This window comes from Trachinotus anak, unplaced genomic scaffold (assembly GCF_046630095.1).
Source record: "Trachinotus anak isolate AG129_WGS33_773 ecotype Australia unplaced genomic scaffold, CSIRO_AGI_Tana_v1 ptg000011l, whole genome shotgun sequence".
In the NCBI taxonomy this organism is placed as follows: Eukaryota; Metazoa; Chordata; class Actinopteri; order Carangiformes; family Carangidae; genus Trachinotus; species Trachinotus anak.
In genome coordinates this window covers 28,713,682-28,735,392 of record NW_027273862.1, presented here as the reverse complement: position 1 = coordinate 28,735,392, position 21,711 = coordinate 28,713,682, and the positions used below count along the sequence as shown (strand labels likewise).

Here is a 21,711-nt window from a genome sequence, read left to right as displayed (position 1 = left end):
AGAGGCAAGAAGAGGGACATGAAAAGTGGGTCAAAAAGACCATTATACTTGTGTGTTTTCAGTATTCTACACAGTGGAAGCCCCCATGAATAAATATTGTATTTATGGTTTATTATTACATACAGTCTCCATAACACCTAAAACCTGTTGTTATACTGTCACTATAGTAATAAAACTGATTTCTGTTATTGACTAACTGCACAAATTCACTTTGTCTCTGTCTCTGTCTGTCTCTCTGCTCTTTTTCTCTGCTGGTGTTATTACGTACTTGCATCAGCTAACTCCCCCATCAACTTGTATAAACAAGCTAATCTGGTTTAACTCAATGGGTTAATTCCAGGACTATAGGTGTGTACATATCATAGATCAAAGAATGACTCTGAACAAAGTAAATAAGATATGACTGTGACAAAACTGAACCCCAGCTGCAAAGAAAAGAGCAACAAAGCCAAGGGAATATGAGGATTGAAAGGTTATAAAGGTGAATTCATAACAGAAAGATTGTTGAGACTCTTTATCAGTGAACATGAGATGTAAACAAAGAAAAGTTGGACCAGGAAAGTGACACTCTTCAAGGAAATGGCAGCTGGGATACAAAGAGTTCAGCCAGTTCTAGTGTGAAGTTGATGTCAGCATGAGTTTTATAAAAGATCAGATCCCCAGTTAGACTCAGTGAATATCAAGGTGGTGACAGCTTATCATAAACTATGTACTTATTACTCGCAAACACACACAACCACGACACAAACAGTAGGTTTACAGTGAATTTATAACCAGCAGGGTGAGATCTGTACATGCACTGATATTGTTGTTGGTTCTGTCTTCCTTTAGGAGACTACGCTGGATTTCCAGGTTGTGGGTTACTGCGGTTACACAGCACCTACAGACATGACCTGAAGATATACGCATCTGACGAAGGCAGGGTGCAGATGACGGCCGCAGCCTTCGCAAAGGTATGAGGTGTCCTGAGAGTAGGGTTTGAAGCTGAAGACTAAAGCATGCAGCTAGGGCCTCCATACAAACTTAGAATAACAGAATGTGACTTTGTCAAAGAGATTTTAGTTTATTGCTTTCCGTCAAGTCAAAGTGGTGGTATGTTGTGTCCTTCATCCTATAAAAACAGCTCGTGTTAGTTGTCATTTGTCAAAGTATTGGCCACACTATTACCATTACCTAATTTTGTCTGTGTGTCTATGTGCGCAGGGTTTGCTGGCCCTGGAGGGCGAGCTGACACCAATCCTGGTGCAGATGGTGAAGAGTGCCAACATGAACGGGCTGCTGGACAACGACAGCGACTCTCTGAGCAGCTGCCAGCACCGGGTCAAGGCCAGGCTCCACGAGATTCTGCAGAAGGACAGGGACTTCACAGACGAGGACTACGACAGGGTGATTAGCTAAATGTGTTTACCTCTGAGCCTCAACAGTTTTCTGTTGTGTGAGGGCCTGGTGGAAGGAGGAGGACAACACTGAGAGGCTCCGGTGTAAATAAGTAGACCTGTGAGCACCTTCTCTGCACACAGGTCATGACACATGAAGTCTTGCATCATGTGTCATGATCTGTTTTGTAGCTGGTTTTTCAAGAGTCTGACTGCAACCTTTTGGATCAGTGCAATTATTTACAGACTGCAGCTGAGAGATCAGTCCGTAGTTCACGGTGAGGGATAGAGATCTGCTTTTTTTATGAAGTAGTTAAAATTCAACCCAGAACACTACGAGAAATAAGAGATCTGTTTCAGCTGCTCATTTCTGGGAAAGCCAATATTGAACCAGAGCCCATGAGCTTGATAGATGATTGAAAACTACTTTCTCTTGATTACTATATTTGGTTTACATCCCCAGCTGGCTGCAGTAGCACTACCTATAGTGACTGTGCTGTTGAGGTCCTCACCCCCTAACTACATAAGTGGAGCTGTTCACAGGGCATTGAGTCCCGTCTCGTGGTTATACTTAGCTGCACACACGTTTGTTTGCATGTTCAGAATCTAACCACAAGAGCTACTCCTCCCTGACTGTGGTTGTAAATAGTATTCTAGTCCCTGTTCTCCACTTAACCCATTAAATTAAAGAATTTTTTTTTGACAAATGTTTCCCACAGTACTTGTTAGACTTGGAGGATTATAAGTAGAGACAGGTGGTCACTCTTCAACCAGGTCTCTGCCCATGTCTCCTTTGATCATTCAGAGGATTACTAACCTGTCATAGTGGAAGCATATCATTAATATCAGATTAATGATATGTCTTCAGTTTGCTGTGTTAAATCCAATGACAAAGTCACACAGACTTGTGTGGTTTAGCAGCCCGGAGCTTTTTGGGTCTCTGAAATGTGAAAGTAGTCAGTGTTCATTTGTTTTACCTAACTGGCCTGTGCTTTGTCATTTTTCTTTTTGCTCTGTGTGACAGCTGGCCCCGACCTGTAGTGCCTCTTTGGTGAATTCAATGAAGATAGTCCAGAACCCAGTGGCCACATGTGACCAGGTCTACGCCCTCATCCAGAGCCTCACCTCCCAGATCCGCAAAAGGATGGAAGACCCTAAGTCAGCTGGTGAGTGAACTCCTGTGTCAGCCTGAGAAGGATGTCAGGGTCTTACGCTTTTTGTTTTTGACACACCACATTCTCACTGCAAGCTCAGTGCAGTGACAAACTGTCCAAAATTACTGGATTGATTCTCATGGTCATGATGTCTGATACAGATAGTCATGCCCCCCTCAGGATGAATAGTGATCCTCTGACTTCTCATCTGATGCCAGTCTTTGCTTTTTTTTTAATATGCAAAACTAAAGACCTTCCCATCAGCCTCAGATGTACTCTACAATACCAGTGCTGACTCTTGCATTAAGATCAAAGTAGTAAAATTACTGGAAGTAATTTCTAACAAAATCAAATTACCTTTGATTTGTCCTCATCTTGAACTGTTCTTTCTCTCTCCTCAGACCTGCAGCTGTACCACAGTGAGACACTGGAGCTGATGCTGCAGCGCTGGTCCAAACTTGAGAGAGACTTCCGCATGAAGAACGGCCGCTACGACATCAGTAAAATACCTGACATTTATGACTGTGTCAAGTATGATGTCATTCACAACGCTACTCTGGGCCTGGAGGACACACTGGAGCTGTTCAGACTGTCTCGAGCTTTGGCCGACATCGTCATCCCACAGGTAAGAGAGAGAAAGGACAGCGGCGTGACTTCTGAGTGCTGCAGAAAAACATTTTCTTGAGCTTTTTGTGTAGGTTATGTTTTCGTTGTTTTTTTTGTTTGTTTTTTTGGGGGGTTTTTTTTGTAACAATCCAAGAAGAGTTTAGAGAACCAGAAGAGTCCACAGTCACCAAACTGAAAACATTGTCTAACTTCAATTCTTTATATCATCAAATGTTATTTTAAAACTAGTTTTAAGTCCTTCACATTTAAAAGACAAAAAAGACATGCATGAAAGTGCAAAAATCATGTTAAGTCATGAAAGAAAATAAAAATAATATGTATTTACAGCCAGGTGTTGACCTGTTTGAACTTTTCCTCTACACCATAAAATGAAGTTCTTTACTAATTTCACCTCATTTTATATTTAATAATAAAATGTATGATTTTGTTATTGTGTTAAAATGAGAGAATCAGGTGATTTGTTGTAGATTCACCTTGTGAATAAAACTTGTTTGAGACGAATTAACTGTGAACAAGACATTAATGTCAGATGTAGTTATGGAACATTTCTGATCATTTTCTGTGTCTTTGCAGGAATACGGCATAAATAAAGTGGAGAAATTGGACATAGCATATGCCTACTGCCTCCCACTGGTCAGAAAGATTCAGCTTGACCTGCAGAGGACCCATGAGGACGAGTCCGTCAACAAACTACATCCTCTGTGAGTCTGGGAGTAAGACTCCCTGGAGTACATTTAATTTACTATCTACATAAAAAGACGTGGTGCACAGTTTGTGGAGAAACTTTCTGAAACTGATTTGACTCGAGTGGCATGTTCACAGGTACTCTCGTGGAGTGATGTCTCCTGGGCGCCACGTCAGGACACGTTTATATTTCACCAGTGAGAGTCACGTCCACTCACTGCTCAGCATTTTCCGCTATGGAGGCCTGCTCGATGTAAGGAACCAACACCTATAGAGCTTTGAATGTTTCTCAGATGGGGTATAGTTGAAACTGAGGTTCTCTCTCTCTCTCTCTCTGTCTCTGTCTCTCTCTGTCTCTCTGTCTCTCTGTCTCTGTCTCTCTCTCTCTCTCTGTCTCTCTCTGTGTCCTTGGACATGTGACAGGAGGAGAAGGACCAGCAGTGGAAGCGTGCCATGGATTACCTCAGTGCTGTCTCTGAACTCAACTACATGACTCAGATTGTCATCATGCTGTACGAGGACAACAATAAGGTGTTTTTGTTTGTTAGTTTTTATTTTTTCCCCACAGACAGCCACCTTGCCCCATGTCCTCCATGAAATATAAAGACGAGACTCTATATTCCTGAGTGTGAAATAATGAAAAATATATAATTCATTTCATTTTCTCCCTTTTAATAGACTTGCTATTGTATTCTGTTTTTTTTCTTTGTCAATATGGGGTATTGATTGTGGATTGATGAGGGTTAAAATGAATTTACCATGATGCTAAATACTTTCTGAATACAGATATTTGAGCTTTTCAAATGATGTCTCTAACACATGTTGTTACTCCTGAAGGACCTGACCTCTGAGGAACGCTTCCATGTGGAGCTTCACTTCAGTCCGGGGGTCAAAGGCGTTGAGGAGGAGGAGAACGCACCAACTGGCTTTGGCTTCAGGCCCGCTTCTGCAGAGGTGGCGAGACAGGTATAACCACATCCAAACATTTTCACAGTGTCGTCATCGCTCTGCAGATGGCAGCATGAACATCGTTTATTTTTCTTGGCTCATTCAGAACGGGCAGAAACAGCCCGACCCCGGCAGCCTGGAGGACCTCTCACGAGATGAGACGGACCGTGCTGTGCCACTGTCTGAGCCAATCACCATTCAGAGGAGGTCCCCGCTAATACGCAATCATAAGACTGGATCCATGGAGGTGAGAATCAGAGTAATACACCTGATCTTGTTTCTAAAATCAGTTGCAAAGCTACTTTCACTGTGCACAGTTACAGCAGTGTCCATTTATAATACTGTCAAAAATCTAATTAATTTCTGTTTAATCCTTAACCTGTACAGAGACAGTGTATTTTTTCAGTTGCTTATATAATCAGTGTGTTTTATAGACCTAGAGTCTCCTCTGTGGTCTTGGCCTCTCCTTTTGTCCAAGGTCATATTTCACTCTGCAAACTAGCAGCCATCAGTGGAGGCTGGTTTATGATATCAAATACACTCAAGTTTCCCGTTAACACTGTCTGAGTCCTCTGTGTGTGTGTGTGTGTGTGTGTGTGTGTTCTCGTGTGTGTGTGTGTTCGTGTGTGTGTGTGTTCGTGTGTGTGTGTGTGTGTGTTCTCCACCAGGTCCTGTCAGAGACCTCATCCTCCAAAGTAGGCAGTTATCGCCTCTTCTCGTTCTGCTCACGTCAGTCCCCTGAGATGAAACAAAGTGGATTAGGTAGGTGTCATCATGCCCTGTTGCCGTGGCAACTATGTGTATAGATGACAGTGTGAGATGGCTCAGAGTGGGAAGGATGGGTGCAGATTTCATGAGGACATCATCAATGGGAATAATACACTGTGAGGGCTGTTAGTGCAGCACTGGGAGCTGTTCGCAGGCAGCTGGTCTTTATTTACATCATTATGTAAATGTCTTTGTTAATGCATTTGCTTGCTTTTGAAGAAAAGTAGTTCAAAATGGTGACTATCTTTACTGCCTGTTTTCTGACCTAAATCAATTTTCAAAAAACATTTCACATTTGAAAATATTCCCGTTTTGAGTGGATGTGATTCAGAATTTCTGAATGGGAGATGAGCACAATGTTTTAAAATGGTCTCCACATACAGTTGTTTTGCCTCAAGAAGTAAATCAATTGTGAGATTTCTTTCAGCTCCATCGATGAGAACTAAATGAGATGAAAATCAGTAAATATTTGTGCCGATGTTCAGATACTCTACTGAGGCTTTAAAGTCTGTTCAGAGTTGAAGTGTTAACCTTCATGCAGGTCCACACAGATTAACATTTCCACTGCCTCCTCTTTCCATCACAGTAAGCCTCAATCCTTCCCCCCTTCACCGTAAGCCTGATGGAATGACTGACTGTTAAGCCTTGATGTGGTGGCTGTTAAAAGAAAAATCCACCCAAGTTGCACATCTATGTCAGTTTTGTTTGCTCTGGTGGGATGATTACAGTGGTGAAGTGTCAGCTGTCTAAAACATCAGAGATGAACATCAGGGTTTACTGTCAGTCCCTCAGAATTCTCAATCTGAAGCTGCCATTTTGCGTTGAACAGTCATGCTTGAAGAAAGTCATCAGAGAAAAATCACCAAGACGAATCACATTTTGTTACTTTTTCCTCCGATTGTTTCTGCGCCTCCCTGCCAGTGACAGCCGGGGGCCGGAGGCATTACGACTTCAAGTTGTCCATCCATCTGTCCCATTCTCGTGGACGATATCTCAGAAACGCCTCACTGTAACTTCTTCAAATTTGTCACAGGCTGATTTGGTGGTCAAGGTCACGGTGACGTCACAAAACACGTTTTTGGCCATAATTTACGAATTCATACACTAATTATGACACAATTTAACTCAAATGTCTATAAGGATAAAATGAAGTAATGACATTTTATATTCAAATGGTCAAAGGTCAACCTCATTGTGACATCATAAAGTTCTGAAAAAACACTTCTGGATATTACTCAACACTATAACTCAGGAAGAGGAGAGTGTGATCGTACTTCCTGCATCTTGCCTGGTTGGTGGACACAACAACAGCGAGCTGGTGATTCTCGTCTCTTTCTATCCTTCTTCTTTGCGCTCTGTGTTTCGACACTAATGCTGAAAAGTCAGATGAAGGGGAAGAGGAAGAGGGAAAGTGGATACTTAATACACTGAATGTGTCACATGGATGAGCAAAACTGTGCGAGGATTTCAGGGTGGATTTTTCCTTTTAGCCCCTTAACCCGACATAGTGGTTAAACTTAAAAATAAAACCTTCTCCAGCTGTTGAGAGAGAGAGAGAGTGTGAAGTGCATGGTCTCCTCTGGGTCCTTGTCTCTGTCTATCTGTCTCTTTTTCTGTTTTTCTCTTTCTCAGTTTCTATCTGATCAGTTATTTGAGTAACAGCATGTCATGTAGTGGTGACTAACCCCCCCGCCCCCCTCGCAGGCTCTCAGTGTGCCGGGCTCTTCAGCACCACTGTCCTAGGTGGGTCTTCTAGCGCCCCTAACCTGCAGGACTACGCGCGTGCACACCGCAAAAAATTCTCCACCGGCAGTCTGTCCTACAAAGACGGTACGTGTTTGAGACGGCGCTCCTTCACAAACCTGCACAGGGCAACAGCAGATTAGTGTCCTACACATCTCCTCAGTCCTGAAAATATATACTACAGTGAGCTAGACATGATGAGCAGAACCCTGTGGGCAAACTGAGCACCTGAAAATATCAAGTAGACGTGCACTGTAGGTGTGTTAAGTATGAAGGTGTTGATTCCAGTAGGTAGATGAGGTCCAAAACAGCAGCAGTCGAACATATTCAGACAAGAGGAATATGTGCTATCTAAACATCATGTATGTTCATACATGTATATTATTATAGTAATTTATAGCCATGTTTTGTTTTGTTTTTTTTAATAATTTCTATATTTTTAGACTCCATGTTCATTCTAGTCACCAAAACCACTGGATTTTTCCATAATTTTTTCCTCCACACCACTTTGAGTAAAACTGGTGTTTTTCCTTTAGCAGTTTTTTTGTACGTGCTGCCTCATGCCCAATTAAAGCTCCCAAACAGAATATACACTGTGTGTTTAATGTGTGTGAAGGCCACAACAGGAAATGTGGCGAAAGCACAGGCTCAGCTGTGCAGTGTGGATCACACTTGTCATTCTGAGAGAAGTCAGCAGTGAGTTTTTTTGAGCGTAGAAGTGGAAGCTTGATATTTTTGTCATTCTGAACAGCATACAGTGTGATTATTATTATTTTTAAGAGCTGCTGCATGTATGGAGCAACTGTTCATCAGTTTGTCTGTTGACTGCCCCTCATTCTTAAAATCATGAACTGCCCATATTTTTATTTTTTTTTATTTCTGTTGCATGCTCCATCGCTGCTCTGACTTCTTATCATAGTCTGTTCAGTTGCCAATTCTCTCATATTCAGTGAACCCAAAATCTTTCCCAGAGAAACTTGATTTAAACAAATCACAATTTCTCAGCAGAAGTCAAACAGCAATTTCTATTCTCATTATCCACTCTTAATTTTTGCACTTTTTTTTTTTTTGAGTACATTATCCCTCTGCCGATTTGAGTTTGGAAGCTATCGCTGTAACTGCGCAAATATTATTCAAACCTTTTTTTTGAATAATATTACATGAGGAAAATAAATTGTAAATGGTGAGTTCAGCCCTTAATGACGCATCAAAACATGGCCACCATGCTTGGGGCCATGATTATGAAGCTGACTTTAATGTGTGTCATGTTGTCCAGTAGGTGTCAGTGTGGTTTCATGCAGACTCTGTCTCCTCTCAGCCTCCATCCTCCTGGTTGTCTCACATGTTGCCCCGCTGTAGGTCTTTGTCATCCATCTTGTTACGCCTCATTTTCAGGAATCAAAGGAAGAACTGTAGTATCGACGCAGTCAGTTTGTCCTAGTTGTAATGCATCAGTGCATGCTCCTGAGTGTAGTCTTGGTTTCATATTCATATTCATATTAATTTTCTTCCATGCTGAAGCTTCTTAATCCTGGTCAGGTTCACCAGTTGGTGTTTTTCATTGTTGTCTTTGTGTCACAGAACAGGACTTGAGTGAGAACAGCATGTAACCGTTCAGTGGGCTTTTTGTTCAGCTTGTCGTGGTCAGACCTGAGGACAGAAAAGGCCAGGAAGGAAAGAATCAGACCTGAATATTGGGCTTGTTTTCTACGTTTTGGTGTGTCCTCTTCACCTCTTAAGTTAAAACCATTTCATCTCACTTTGTCATCAGAAGATGTTCCATCTGCGTGTAGGCCCACATCTTCAATAAACATCAATATTTTAACATCAAGTGTTTCAACAGTAACTTCAGTCAGGGCTCCTTCATAAACCCGGACAGACAGTTTTAATTCTTAAACCAGTCATTTGTATAGAAGCTGTTGGTTGATCTTTCAACAACTGCCTCCACATTAGAAAAGAACAGGGAAATTATAAAACATGATATACAAGTTACTGTGGCTCATAGTAACACTAGTGAATTTTTTTTTTTTTATTTCCTCAGAGTTGTTGTCTATGCCGGCAGTAAAACGATTTTCTGTGTCGTTTGCAAAGCATCCGACTAATGGTACGTCTGCTTCTTTCAAGTATTTTTCCACTTCACCTCCCTTTGTCTTGCATGTCTTCAAACTTTTGTTTTTGATCTTGGGTTTTTTTTTTCACATGGCCCTCCAGCATTCCAGGTTTCCGTTATTTTATTTTTTTCTAATGATTTTTTTTTTTTTTTTTGTGTACCCATACGCTTTGGATTCGTACTTTTCTAACACTACCTGACATTCTCTTTCTAACCAGGGTTCCCACTGGTCATTAAATTTGTGAAAGACCAAGAAATTTGGAGACAGGGAATGTCAGCAAATTTTACAAAAGCCTCACGGTAGTGAAGCCCAAACTATAACCGTCTTTACACAGCTTATACCTGAAAGGAAAAAAAACTAGCTATCAGCAAGGAATTATTTTAAATTTCAAGTCTTTTTGAATCTTTTACACTTCCTGATGATTAACAGTCAACATTACACAATTATTGACTGCAAAACTTACATTTACCATTCCCATTGTAATACAGTCTAATAGTGTTATTTAGTGTCTGGCAGTTCCCTAATGTCCACTTGGGTCCAGTTTAGATCAGAGACGCAGCACTGGTCTGCTTCCCTTGGAGTTTCCTGCAGTTAGTAGGATGATGACACAGGCCTGGGTTCAATGAGGACATTTACTTGCATTTAAAGTGGCAATCTGGAAGATTTCAGTCCTGGTTGATTTGGTGACGCCTGTAGTTACTGGTGGTAAATCCAAATGCAGTTTAATGCAACAGGTTACAGAATTTTGATGGCGGGAAAACAAACTATTGTTGTTTCATGAAGAAGTTGGGCAATAATTTTTCCATCATTCTGTGAGCAACTGTGATCTGATTTGCTGCTGCAGTCTGCAAACAGCAGGGCACATTGAGAGCAGTGGGTTACCTGGCTGAAAGGTGGAGATGTGCAGACAGTCGCCTGCAGCTCTCAACTGAACAGCTGACTGTGGCTGCTCCTCCTTCTTCCATTACTGCCTGCAATATTTCAAACTGATCCTCTGTCAGAAACATGCTCAAAATCACCGCTGTTTTGTTTTGTAGACACATTTTTGATGAATGATAGTAAGTACTAAGCTCACTGACAAACACATTGCACCTCCTGTAAGTACCGTGAAGTTGTTTTTCCGGATAAATGCTTTTAATGTGAACCTGCAGCAGTAGGAAATTATCTGTTTTCATTAGCAGCAACTTCATACAGAATTTTTTTTTTTTTTTTTTTTTTCTGGGAATGTCACCACAGACCCAGTTCATAAAACTAATACTTTCATCAGTGGGACACAGGCTCAGTCACCATTGTTATACCTCTTGCAGTGATGGATAGTGACTTGACAGACATGTATTTAAATGAAACTTCAAGATTGCCACTTTAAGTGTTCAGGTTACAGTCAGCTGATTCTTGAAGGCCATGCAAATGATAAACCTTGTTTCTGCAGCTGGAGTGGAGATTTCTTCAGGGGAAAAGGTGATTTTTTTTTTTCTTTTTGCCCGGTATAGATTTGACCCAATCTCTATTTTTATCAAAAGCCACTGATTAAAGCTCAGTTCAATTTGTTTATTGTAATATAATATTTTCAACATTTGTCTGGCTAAAAACAGAATAAATCCCATTTTTGGTCCTGCAGAGGAGAGTTGGGTCAGTAATGAATCTGGGCTTTATGCCTCCTTGTTATATTTCTTGCAGAATAGGGATTTCTGGCACAGACAGAACTTTTTCCAAGGTGCGTGCAGAAGGGAAATGATATGAGACATCCTCACAGTCCAAAGAAGATCCTTTGGCTTTTGGCCTCTGCTTTAATGGTGGTGGTTTTCTGTTTGAAGTCAGATATCAGCTGCTGTTGTTTACTATTGTAGTAAACATCTAAATGCCTACATACACATAGACACTGAATGAGGAGACTTAACAGGTTTAAAGTTACAGGGCCAGTTGAAAAATATTTTCTCAAGGTCAAAGATGTTTATAACATAAGCCCTGATTTATTAGAGGGCAGCTTTAATTTACTTTTGCACTTCCGTAAAGTTTGGCGACTTGGAAGAGACAAAGGAGGTTCAGAAGTGAAGCAGCAGAGTCTGAGAGATCCTGATGTTTAATCGATGAAATGATTCAAACCGCAAAAACACTGCATCCTACATTTTGAATGTAAGTCTGTAGTGTCTTGTTTAAAAAAATCATTTAAAATGAGTGGCGTTTATTTATGAAAATCAATACTCAAAGTAACAAGTGAACCCCGGTCGTCTCTTTTTGGACGTGTGATAGCAAACAGATTCAGATTCATCATCATTAAATCTTCAAGGCTTCATCCCTCCCTCAGTGTTTTCATGGTCAAAAAACAGCAGAACAATGTAAAGAGCTTTAGAATGGAACAGTGTACTGAGCCAAGGGTGGGAACCCTGTTTAACATCCTGCATACAGTTTGTAAATTGGTCACCATTACCCAATAATTCAGTATTTATTTATTTATTTATTTATTTTTACCAGTGGATAGATGCGCGTGCGTGCGTGCGTGTGTGTCTGTGTGTGTGTGTGTGTGTGTGTTCAAAGTAATGATCTAAAGCACACACCTGTTGCCATCATTGTAGAGGATGTGAATTGATCTCATTGTTAAAACGCCACCAACAGCACATGAATGTTTAACCCTTCTCCTGTTTCCTCTGACCTCAGCTTCATGACTCTCCCTCAGTCATGTTAACCTGTGATTAGGATTTTTTTTTTTTTTACAATGTCTGCCTGTATTATGTAGATTTAAGGATGAATACTGTTCAATCACAGCTGACTGAACCAGGATCAGCTCATACTGACAAACTGGGGAAGGGTTAAAGCGTTGCTCATCCCATCTCCTGTGTCTGTTATGAAAGAAACTTCGGTCAGTTTTCTTTTACCTCATAAGCACACACGTGTTTTTTAAATGTTGTCAGTGCACAGTTGTGGTTGTTCAGTGTGTTGAAGATATGAAAAGGGGAAAATATTGAATTATTAATGATGAAGTATAATGACTGTTTGCAGCTGCGAGTGAATGCCCCCACTTTGCTATTTTGAGACAAATAGACATCGAGACATGACTGTAGCAGCAGGCGTTCAGTTTCCGGGCTGGTGTAAATGGATTAAGTAGACGAGTAGTGCTCAGTTTGCCTTTGGATTTGAATTGTTTCGTGTCGTATGAAGAGATTTGTCTTTTTTTTTTTTTTTTTTTTCTCTAATCAGTGTGACTGTTGGAAAAAGATGATTCGGTATTCACCAGGTGTTTTGGTGGCAAGTTTCTGTGAGAGTCGACCTTTGAGCCAGAGCTGTGAGGTGTGTGTGTGGCACCTTTAGAAAATTCAAATTACCCCACAAGATGAACACTTCCTGTTAAGATGATACCATGAAACCTCATTCAGTGTAACTTCCACACTATATTAGTATGTTTGTGTCTTACATATATCATCTACCACAGGAACACAAGACGACACATCCACCATAGCAGTGGCTCCACCTCTCTGGTGCACTGCGACAGGTACGACGGCCCCTCCACTGATGCAGTTTTGTGTTGCACCAAATGTCCAGCTGCAGCTTTGTATAAACAGTGTAATACGATGACATCAGTGGTCCAGATTGTTAGTTAATGTGGACACAAGAGTTATCTGCACATTTTACTGCTTCTGCGGTGTTTCGTTTGGAGAGGTGGCTGCAAGACTGTTTTTAATTTTGAGACTGCTTCCTGTAAATGTCCTGTATCACACTTGCTCCTTTGTGAGTTATCATTAGGAATTGGCTCTGTGCTATTTTTGATAGTTGAAACGTTGAGATACTTCAGAGGAGCAACATGATGTTTTTTGTGTTCAGCGTCTTGTTCTGAGCTTTGCTGAAGTGTGAGATGATTTTTATCACACAAAGTTGCTTGAGATGATTTGCCGCGTTTTTTGATCTTTGGCTGTTTGGCGGCCGGGAGAAGCTGTTGGCTGCCTCTTACGTTTCCGACAATAAACAACCTTCATACAAAACACGCACGCACACGCTACACTTCTCCTCCCTCCTCTCTCCTCTTCGCTGTGCCCCTCCCTTTTTCTCAAAGCTCTTATTTCCCTTCTCATCTGTATCATACTTCAGTCCTTCTCTCTATCCTTTCTTGCTAGCTTATATCCTATCATTTCATGTCTTTTTACTGCTCCTCCTCGTCCTCCTCCTCTTCCTCCTCCACTGCTCTGTCCTTCCTCGCTCTCCCTCTTCTTCCTCAGAGCCCTTGGAGGAGCACCATGTAGCCCAGTTGTTGAGGCGTTTCTCCACCGACCTCAGCCTGGGCCGCCACCTCTCTTTGGACGGGGCGCTGGCCCACCACCTCCACCAGTGCTCCTACCACCTCCGCCTCTTCCGAAACTGGCTCATCTCCGGCCAGGACCCCCTAGAGTACCTCTACGGTCAGCCCCTGGCCCCGCCCTCCATACCCCCAGCCTCACGCCCTGTCCAACCACTGCTCACGGTTTAGTTGGGACTGTGCTTGTTCTGTGGTTGACTCTCATGCTTTGCCTCTTGATGTCTCTGCATGCTTGCCTGTCTCTGTGGTTATGCAGATTGCAAGCTGGAGTGGTGTGAGCTGTTTGGGATTTTTGGGACATTTATGCAGCTATAAGCAACTTCTGTCCTTCCCCTCTGCAGTGGTGTCAGTTGCTTTTCCACCCTTTAATCTGTAGACTCTGAGTTTGTAATTCACTTCTTTTATTTTGAAGGAAGATTCTTAGACCTTGTGACATGTCAAAGTAGGGCTGCAACTAATAACTATTAATTACATACAATCATCAAGTATTCTGAAAGTTATTTTCTGGACTAATTGTTTGGTGAGTAAAAAGTCAGAAGAGAATGAAAAATCACAGGGACAGTTTACCAGAGCTAAAGCTGACATCTGTCAATGTTTATTAATCTGATCTGATCAACAGATATCGGATATCAACTGAGCACCAAGTGAACCAGTGAATATTCACGTATAAGCAGATGGAATCAGTAAATTTCTAACTCATTCTCAAAAAGTTGCTTCAACAATGAATCGATTATCAAAATAGATTTATTGTTTCAACCCTAATCCAAAGTGTAATGATTAAAACCTTTGACTGGTGCGCCAAAAATGTAATCTACCAGTAAAGATAAAGTCACTTTTTTTTTTTTTTTTTTTAAAGAAACATGTCACCTTACTTGTGTAGTATTTTATAAATACAGTGCCTAAAACCTTTCTTAAACAACAGGCCATCATTTTATGTAAATTTTAAGTAAAGTAAACTACGGGACTAAATAAAAATACACTACTGAAAGTCAGTGTTACCAAGCTTCATAACAACAGCTTGTGCATTTAGTCTAACACTGAACTTTAATATACCACCGCAAGACAAACTGACATTACTAGAGGGATGATGTACACAGTGAAACGCCAACACACATAATTTCCATTCTCACTGTTGCTCCAGTTGGTTTAAGATTGAGGCCTTTTAGATATGACAGGACATGTAATTATCACAACAGACACAGACAATAACCAGTTACACAAAACAACCAATAATAAAAAACTATAAAGAAAATGAGAACAGATTATTCACACTCACCGACTCCACTGATGTGTCGCCAACATCTGGCACGAAGCAGCAAAAACCTCTAGAGATTCATTGTTCTTTTATAGTACATAGTCTGGGTTGGGCTTCAAACCTCAGTATTGTTTTGAGTGTAGACTGAAATGTGTCTGTAGCAATGAGTATCAAACATCCAGGTATCAAAAGTTATCAGCATATGATTCATAGTCAGATTTTCTCTGACCTAAATCAAGAATGTTTTCTAATTTTAGACTGTTTTACTCGGGCAAAATTCCTGTATAGCTGCTTGTGTTAATACCACATTTAGAGGTTTTGTGCATTTGAAAAACTTTTTTTTTTTTTGTAGGAAAACATGTTTTTATTCCTCAGCAATTGAAAAGTGTGTCATCTTGACATCAGTACTATAAACTCTCAGGTATATTCATGTCTACAGACTGTATCCGTTAGAAGAGAAATAGCAACATAAACATAATCTGCAGATTCCTCCACACACTGCTCAAACATCAACATAATTACATTTAGTGTCATATTTGCAGTGGGGTGTGACATGAATATTCACATGCTTTAGTGACACAAACATGTTGCCGTGGCACCATCTTGGCATCAAGATGTCTCAGTTAAAGATGAAGGATATTTTCCAGCTATAAGCAGACAACATATCATCACTACGCTCATGTGTCATACAGACATAGACTCTGGTATTAATCCACATTACATTCAAATGCATTTGGAATCAGCTGCTGTGTTTGAGTTCAGTTTGAATGCCAGTTTCCCTCCTTCCTGACCTTAACCAGCATGTGATTCCCGCTTGTTTGCTGTAAACGTGGCGTACTCGCACCCTGTGCAGAAGGACACTGTAAAAACATCCTCTGTGGAAGTTTTAGAACAACTGAGGCAAGCTGTGGTTTGACGCTTTGTGATTGTGAACGGCTCTGGTGAAATGCGGCTTGGTTGTGAACTAACAGTGGATGAACTGATAACAAGTGTTGGACCTGAGCTGCAGTCTGGACGGCTTTGACCGCTGTGTGCTGCTGTCAGAGCTGCAGCCTGTGTGTGTGTTAGGTCTGACCAGGAAGGCAGACGTCACGTTTTTTTTCTTTTATTTTTTTTCTTTTTTTTAGATCTGCTTGCTTTTGCAAATGGAGCCAGACGTTTCGGGATGTGTAGACTCGTTACCGTTTGATATGGTGTCATGTTGTCTTGGCGTTCAGCATGGTATTTGCAACTTGCCTGCGTGGAAACAAACCGTTGAGGCTGGCAGGAGTTGACAGCGGGTTAGGTCTCACACAGAAACAGGAGCAGGATTTCAGAGCACCGTGTTGAGGTGTAGTTTATGGGTGGCATTGGTGCGGTGGTGTCAGGTGTCAGCTGAAGTGGTTCTGCCTGCTCCTCTTTTGACTGCCTGGTCCAGCTGAAGGCTGATGTGCCTGCGGGCGTCATGTCTCTCCTCTGCCACAGGCTTTGAAGGCTGCTCCATGGTGCCCTCCATCTATCCTCTGGAAACGCTGCATAACTCCCTGTCACTAAAACAGGTCAACGAGTTCCTCACCGGAGTGTGCGAGAGTGCAGGGGACCCACACACCAGGACTACCAGAGGTCAGAAACGAACCCAGAGTCCGTGTGATTATGTATAAACATCACAAGCATCACCACTTCACTTGACCTGTGCTCTTGTTTTTATCCCTGCAGCTCTGTCAGCTATGTTTGACACACACAACCAGCCGTCAGTGGACTCGTACATCCCTCAGAGAGTCCTCTCTTCTTCCATCTCTCTCAGGTCTCGTTCTGACAGACCTCCTTGGTGTGAGTATCGCAGCAGCTCCTCGGTCGCACCAAGATTTGACGTTTCTAGGTTGGCCTCCCTCGGCTGTCTCAATTTCAGACGGATTATTTATGGCAGACAAGTCGTCCATTACAGCCTGTTTTTAAATGAGCTCACAGTTTAGTTTCTGTTCTTGCTGTCTGTCATCTGCACAACCCAGAGAACCACTTTGTTTTCTTCTTCCAGATCAAACCTTATTAATTGTTACTTCTTTGTACAGTTTTTTTTCTGCCCCAGTGGTTGATGTTTTAGCTAAGTGGAAAAAAACTTATTTTGCTCTACATTCTTATTTCCTCTCATACTGATTCTATGGGTTTGTGTTCTATGTGTGCAGACAGCAGCGGTCCATCCAGCACAGTGTCCAGCGCTGGGCCGTCTTCTCCCACCACAGCTGACACTTCCCCACGCTTCAGTTTCAGCGATAAGATCTCCCTCACCCCTCAGAGCAGTGAGGAAACTCACTCCTCCCAAAACATTTCCACTCAGCCAGCGCCTGCCATCGGGTCACAAATCCTCGACCCAGCTTGCCCTGCAGTTTCAAACCCCACTGAAGTCCCTCTGACTCCAAACAACTCACCAGAGGAGGATGATGTTACTGGTCTCCAGCCAGATAATCCTGAACACGTGCAGGAAGGGCCAGAGGTGGCTTCTGCTGCTGTGGATCTTCCAATTTCAGATCCTGGCCTGAGGCCACCCTGCTCTGCGTTAGCTGAGCTCGCTCTGGGTCGGATGGAGGGTTACTGCCTCCCAGGCTCTCTGCCTGTGCTGCTGGAGCTTAGAGAGAGCAGCAGCGAGGCAGGCTCCAGCTCCCAGACACCCCAGTCTCCTGAGGGACCTGACGAGTTCTTTGACACCCAGGAGTCCATGGAGTTATGGATGGACAGTCCAGAAAGCCTCCCCCATCCAGAGACCCCTTTGGAGGTTGGAGCAACGCACACAGCAGAGCCGTAGGGGGGGTAAACGACAAAACAACAGCTTTATCAGAAACTACTGTGGTTACACCTGTAACTTTACAGTCATCATCCTTGTTGTCAATCATGAGCCGTGAGGCATCGTACTGAGCTCCAGCCAACCAGGCCTCCCCCTCCTCCAGCTTGATGACTGTGTTAAGTATTTACAGGCAGCTGATCCTCACACCAGGCCCTGTGTTGGAGAATCATATGACGATGCCATACGTGCAGTTTGTTGCCTTTTAAAAAAGCACACTGGTGACACACCAGTGACACCACTGAGCCTCCTCTGACAGTCCACTGGTTCAGTCCCTCTATCTGTAAAGATGTAGGAAGCCACTTGTTGTAAGGTGAAGGTTTATTGTTAAGTTTAAATTAAACAGCTCTCTTGTTACTGTTGCTTATTTGCTGTTGCACAAGCCCTTCCCTTAAAGCTACATTAATCAATATTTGGCCGCTAGAAGACAGAAAAACTCCAAAACAAACTGAGAGACCCTCAGCTCTGACAATTTTACCACCTTTTCAAGTTGTCAGCAGACTCAGGCAACATTATCATCCTATTAGAGCAATGTTTGTGTCCACCTGGTGAATGTCAGTCACTCTTCTTTTACCTCTGGTTTGTTCTCCACCAACTCCTGAGAAAAATATCTTGCGTTTTAGCTGCTGCTGGATGTTTCACTATATTCACCAGCTCATCACTAACATTGCCTGGATGGCATTTTGTGCTGGGCAGGTCGTGCACAGTGGATACAACAGCTGTTCAGGAGAGTACTGAGTCTTAAACATACAGGGATTATGCTGTAAAACCAGCAGAGCTAAAAGATGCTAAAAAGCTACAAAGTGTTTGTGCTGGTGATAAAGCTGTTTGGGTTTTCACATGTTCAGTTGGTTCATTACAGCCATAAAGATGTTGATTAATGGAGGTTTAAATAGTGTAAAGTCTGCCCCTCGTCTTTCTTACCTTCTGCCCTTACTCTTGGACAGCTGCAGTGCTACCTAAGCCTTTGTATTATCAGTTTTCATATCATCTATCACAATTAAATGACGGGTATCAGGGCATGTTTCCTGGGACTGGGGCAGCGACACCTTATCATTGCTATATGAGCAAAAGCTTTCCTGTTTTCCATGTTTGTTACAGGATTCAGTGATGTATAGACCCGTTGCTTTTATGAGAAACACAGAAAATGACTTGCAGCACAAGACAAAGAAACTGACAGAAAATGCAATCAGCGCCTCTTCTGTTCTCTATCATACGTCGGAGCCTGTCCTGTGCTGTGCTTCTGTGGCGCTACATGTTCAGTACCTGCATTGGTGATTTAAGAAAACAAAAGCTGAATGACTGCAGCTGAATCTTCATTGCTGCCAGTAAAATGTAAAAGTTTAAAATGTAAGTAATCTCCAGGTCAAACCGTGTGTGCACTGCTTACTGCCAAAGTCCTTAAGCCTCATTGAAGATTTAATATAATCAATAGGAAAAGATAGAGAGAAAATATTTATTTTGAAATTGCATCTTGAAAAGAAATGTCTGGTATTTTTAATAGCCACATATTAGATATTTAATTGTACCATAGCTAATGTATATTTTTTGTAAAATCACCTCATGAAAATCTGAAAGCTAATCTCATTTTATCACTGAACAAACGGGAGGGGCATTTTACATTCAATGTGCTTTTATTGTGGCAAGCATTTATGTAGCAGGTGTGTTTGTGTCTGTGTGGGGAGGGGGTGCACACATGCTTGAGAAGCAATTCAGGTAGATGAGTACACTGATGTGCAATTCTGTGTGTAATCAGTGGGATTTCATGTTACATTGCAATGTACTGTAGAGGTGTAAAACACAGCTGTGAGTTTGTGAAACTCTGACCTGTTGTCCTGTCTGTGTGTACAGATAAAAAAATGTCACCAGTTTGATTGTGTGTCATCTTCTTGAGCTCACTCTGTTTTGCTCTTGTGCAGCAGGCTCTGATAATTAAAGGGTCAGTTCACCCTAATTACACGTCATCTGTGGTGTGGCGTGTGGCACCGGCCATGCAGGTCGTGTTGGTTGTATTTGTCCAGATGCGTCTGAAATCTCTGTAATTCTGGTGCTTAAAACACTGATTGTCATCTCGTTGCACCTTCTTCTTCTGCAGTGATTTAATGGCACACAGCTGGAGAATTGGCACCACCAACTGTTTATCCTGATGCACCTGACTCCTGATATTCACACAATACTAATGGATGAAAACGTGCAATAATTCACATTTTGTTTGTCAGACTTTCTGGAAACTCAGTTAATTTTTTCTGCTATATTTGGATGAAAGTTGCAGTTAATTTTCACCTCAGACCATAATCAGCATCACTGCTGGGTGTGTCTGTAAGTGTGCTCTGTTGCACCTGTAACCACACCCACTAAGTGATGTCACAGTTTCCTGGAGCACACCTGTACATCACAGCAACAAGGTGAGATGCTTAACCACCAGGGGTCAGCAAAGACGAGATTTTCAGGGCGTGGATACATGAATGGCACGTGATGATTCACTGATAGTGACCCCCACACTGAAGACCCAAATCTTACTGGATTGAATGGATCATAAGGTTAGAAATATTGCCAAAGAAAATCGTGTTCTGTAGATTATTCAACATAATGGAGAGACATTGCTGCTAATTTTCTTTCCCTTCAAAGCACCATTAACCAGATTCCATTCACCTCCACTGTATGTGGATGAATGCAGACCTCTCAGAAATGGATCTCAAAGCTACTGTATATGATATGACTACATACCACTAAAGCTGATGAAATGTTCTCTTGTAATTTGGGTGGACTGACCCTTTGAAACCTGCTCAGAGACCCGCCTTTTAATCATTGGGGATGTATCGTCTAATAGATTGGTTAGTAATCCAATAAAGACCTGGCAGCCGCTCTCTCCTGACAGCTTGGTGAACTGTAACGCTCTCACATTTCATGTCTGATATTTCAGCCTGTCAGATAATAGAGCTTTTGTTAGACACACAATGTACTTTCTTCACATCTGTGTTGACTGTGTGTTGCACCATTTCCACAAATGTAGGATTTTTTTCCCTGATGTTCTAGGTGGCAAAATGTCTATCTGGGGTGATCTTTTCTTTGAAGTTGATGATAAAAGAAGAATAAAACATGGCGGTGGGGGTACATCTGACAGAACAGGCAGGAAATCTCTGCTCTAAGGGAAGTCAACAGGGGTGTATTTCTCCCTGATGATGCTCAGACCTCAGCAGGTAAATTGCCTCTGAAGTCAGACAGTGTTGCTCTGCTGAGTAAATCTGTCAGAGGTAAATGTGTCTAGACACCTGGAGTCAGCAGCATCACAGTGTGTTGTTACTGTGAAGGTCAGTGCTGCACGGTGAGTGGTCGGGCTGAGCTGAGCAGGGAAAGGTGAGATTTTCTGTTTTTATGATGAATAGAAAATCTGTGTGTGCACTGTGACCAGTAACTGCAGCTGTTTATTATTATCATTATTGTCAAATACTGTAATTTGGTGTCAAATGACCCTGCAGATTAATTATATTGTTCACTTATTTGGTTTGAAACTTTATTTAAATTTGAAAAGTCACACCCCTCTGTGTTGTAATCTGGATTTCTGTATTTGTGGTTTTGTTATGGGGACAGCAGCATGTACAGGTGTTTATAAGCTCCGCCCCCAGGTGAGATGGCCCAGGGTCAAGTGAAAGCGACCTCGTCATGTGATTAGCTACAGAAGCCTTGACAACATTAGCTAACTTGTGGTTACCCTTATGCTAGCTTAATGTTAGCATTGCTGTGGAGCATATCACTGCAATGCTAACATGGGCTAACGATTGTAGCTCCATTATTTTTGTTGGCTCTCATGTTGACAGTGATTTTATTTGATTTAATTTTTACAGAATTTTTTCGTTAAAAAAAAAGGTTCTGTACAACATGTTTACACTTGTAGTAAATATGTGATGACACTTAAGTAGAGGTATTAATAATTATCATACTATT

General features: G+C 41.9%; 1 protein-coding gene across 4 annotated transcripts in view; it reads left to right on the top strand.

Annotated features, from left to right (window-relative positions):
• ppip5k1a (diphosphoinositol pentakisphosphate kinase 1a) overlaps nt 1-19,640 on the top strand; it is a 31,729-nt gene extending 12,089 nt beyond the window's left edge. The window contains exons 15-30 of one of the 4 annotated variants that reach the window (XM_071489641.1): nt 832-953; nt 1,204-1,386; nt 2,401-2,542; nt 2,932-3,155; nt 3,731-3,858; nt 3,980-4,094; nt 4,265-4,372; nt 4,679-4,807; nt 4,896-5,036; nt 5,458-5,551; nt 7,262-7,387; nt 12,839-12,898; nt 13,620-13,799; nt 16,416-16,553; nt 16,647-16,760; nt 17,114-19,640. In XM_071489641.1, the coding sequence (XP_071345742.1) occupies nt 832-953; nt 1,204-1,386; nt 2,401-2,542; nt 2,932-3,155; nt 3,731-3,858; nt 3,980-4,094; nt 4,265-4,372; nt 4,679-4,807; nt 4,896-5,036; nt 5,458-5,551; nt 7,262-7,387; nt 12,839-12,898; nt 13,620-13,799; nt 16,416-16,553; nt 16,647-16,760; nt 17,114-17,730 (2,621 nt within the window). In that variant the 3' untranslated portion in view covers nt 17,731-19,640. Of the gene's footprint in view, nt 1-831; nt 954-1,203; nt 1,387-2,400; nt 2,543-2,931; nt 3,156-3,730; nt 3,859-3,979; nt 4,095-4,264; nt 4,373-4,678; nt 4,808-4,895; nt 5,037-5,457; nt 5,552-7,261; nt 7,388-9,341; nt 9,405-12,838; nt 12,899-13,619; nt 13,800-16,415; nt 16,554-16,646; nt 16,761-17,113 lie in introns of all 4 variants that reach the window. The other 3 variants (XM_071489642.1, XM_071489643.1, XM_071489644.1) reach the window with 3 other exon arrangements.
• The last annotated feature ends 2,071 nt before the right edge of the window (nt 19,641-21,711 follow it).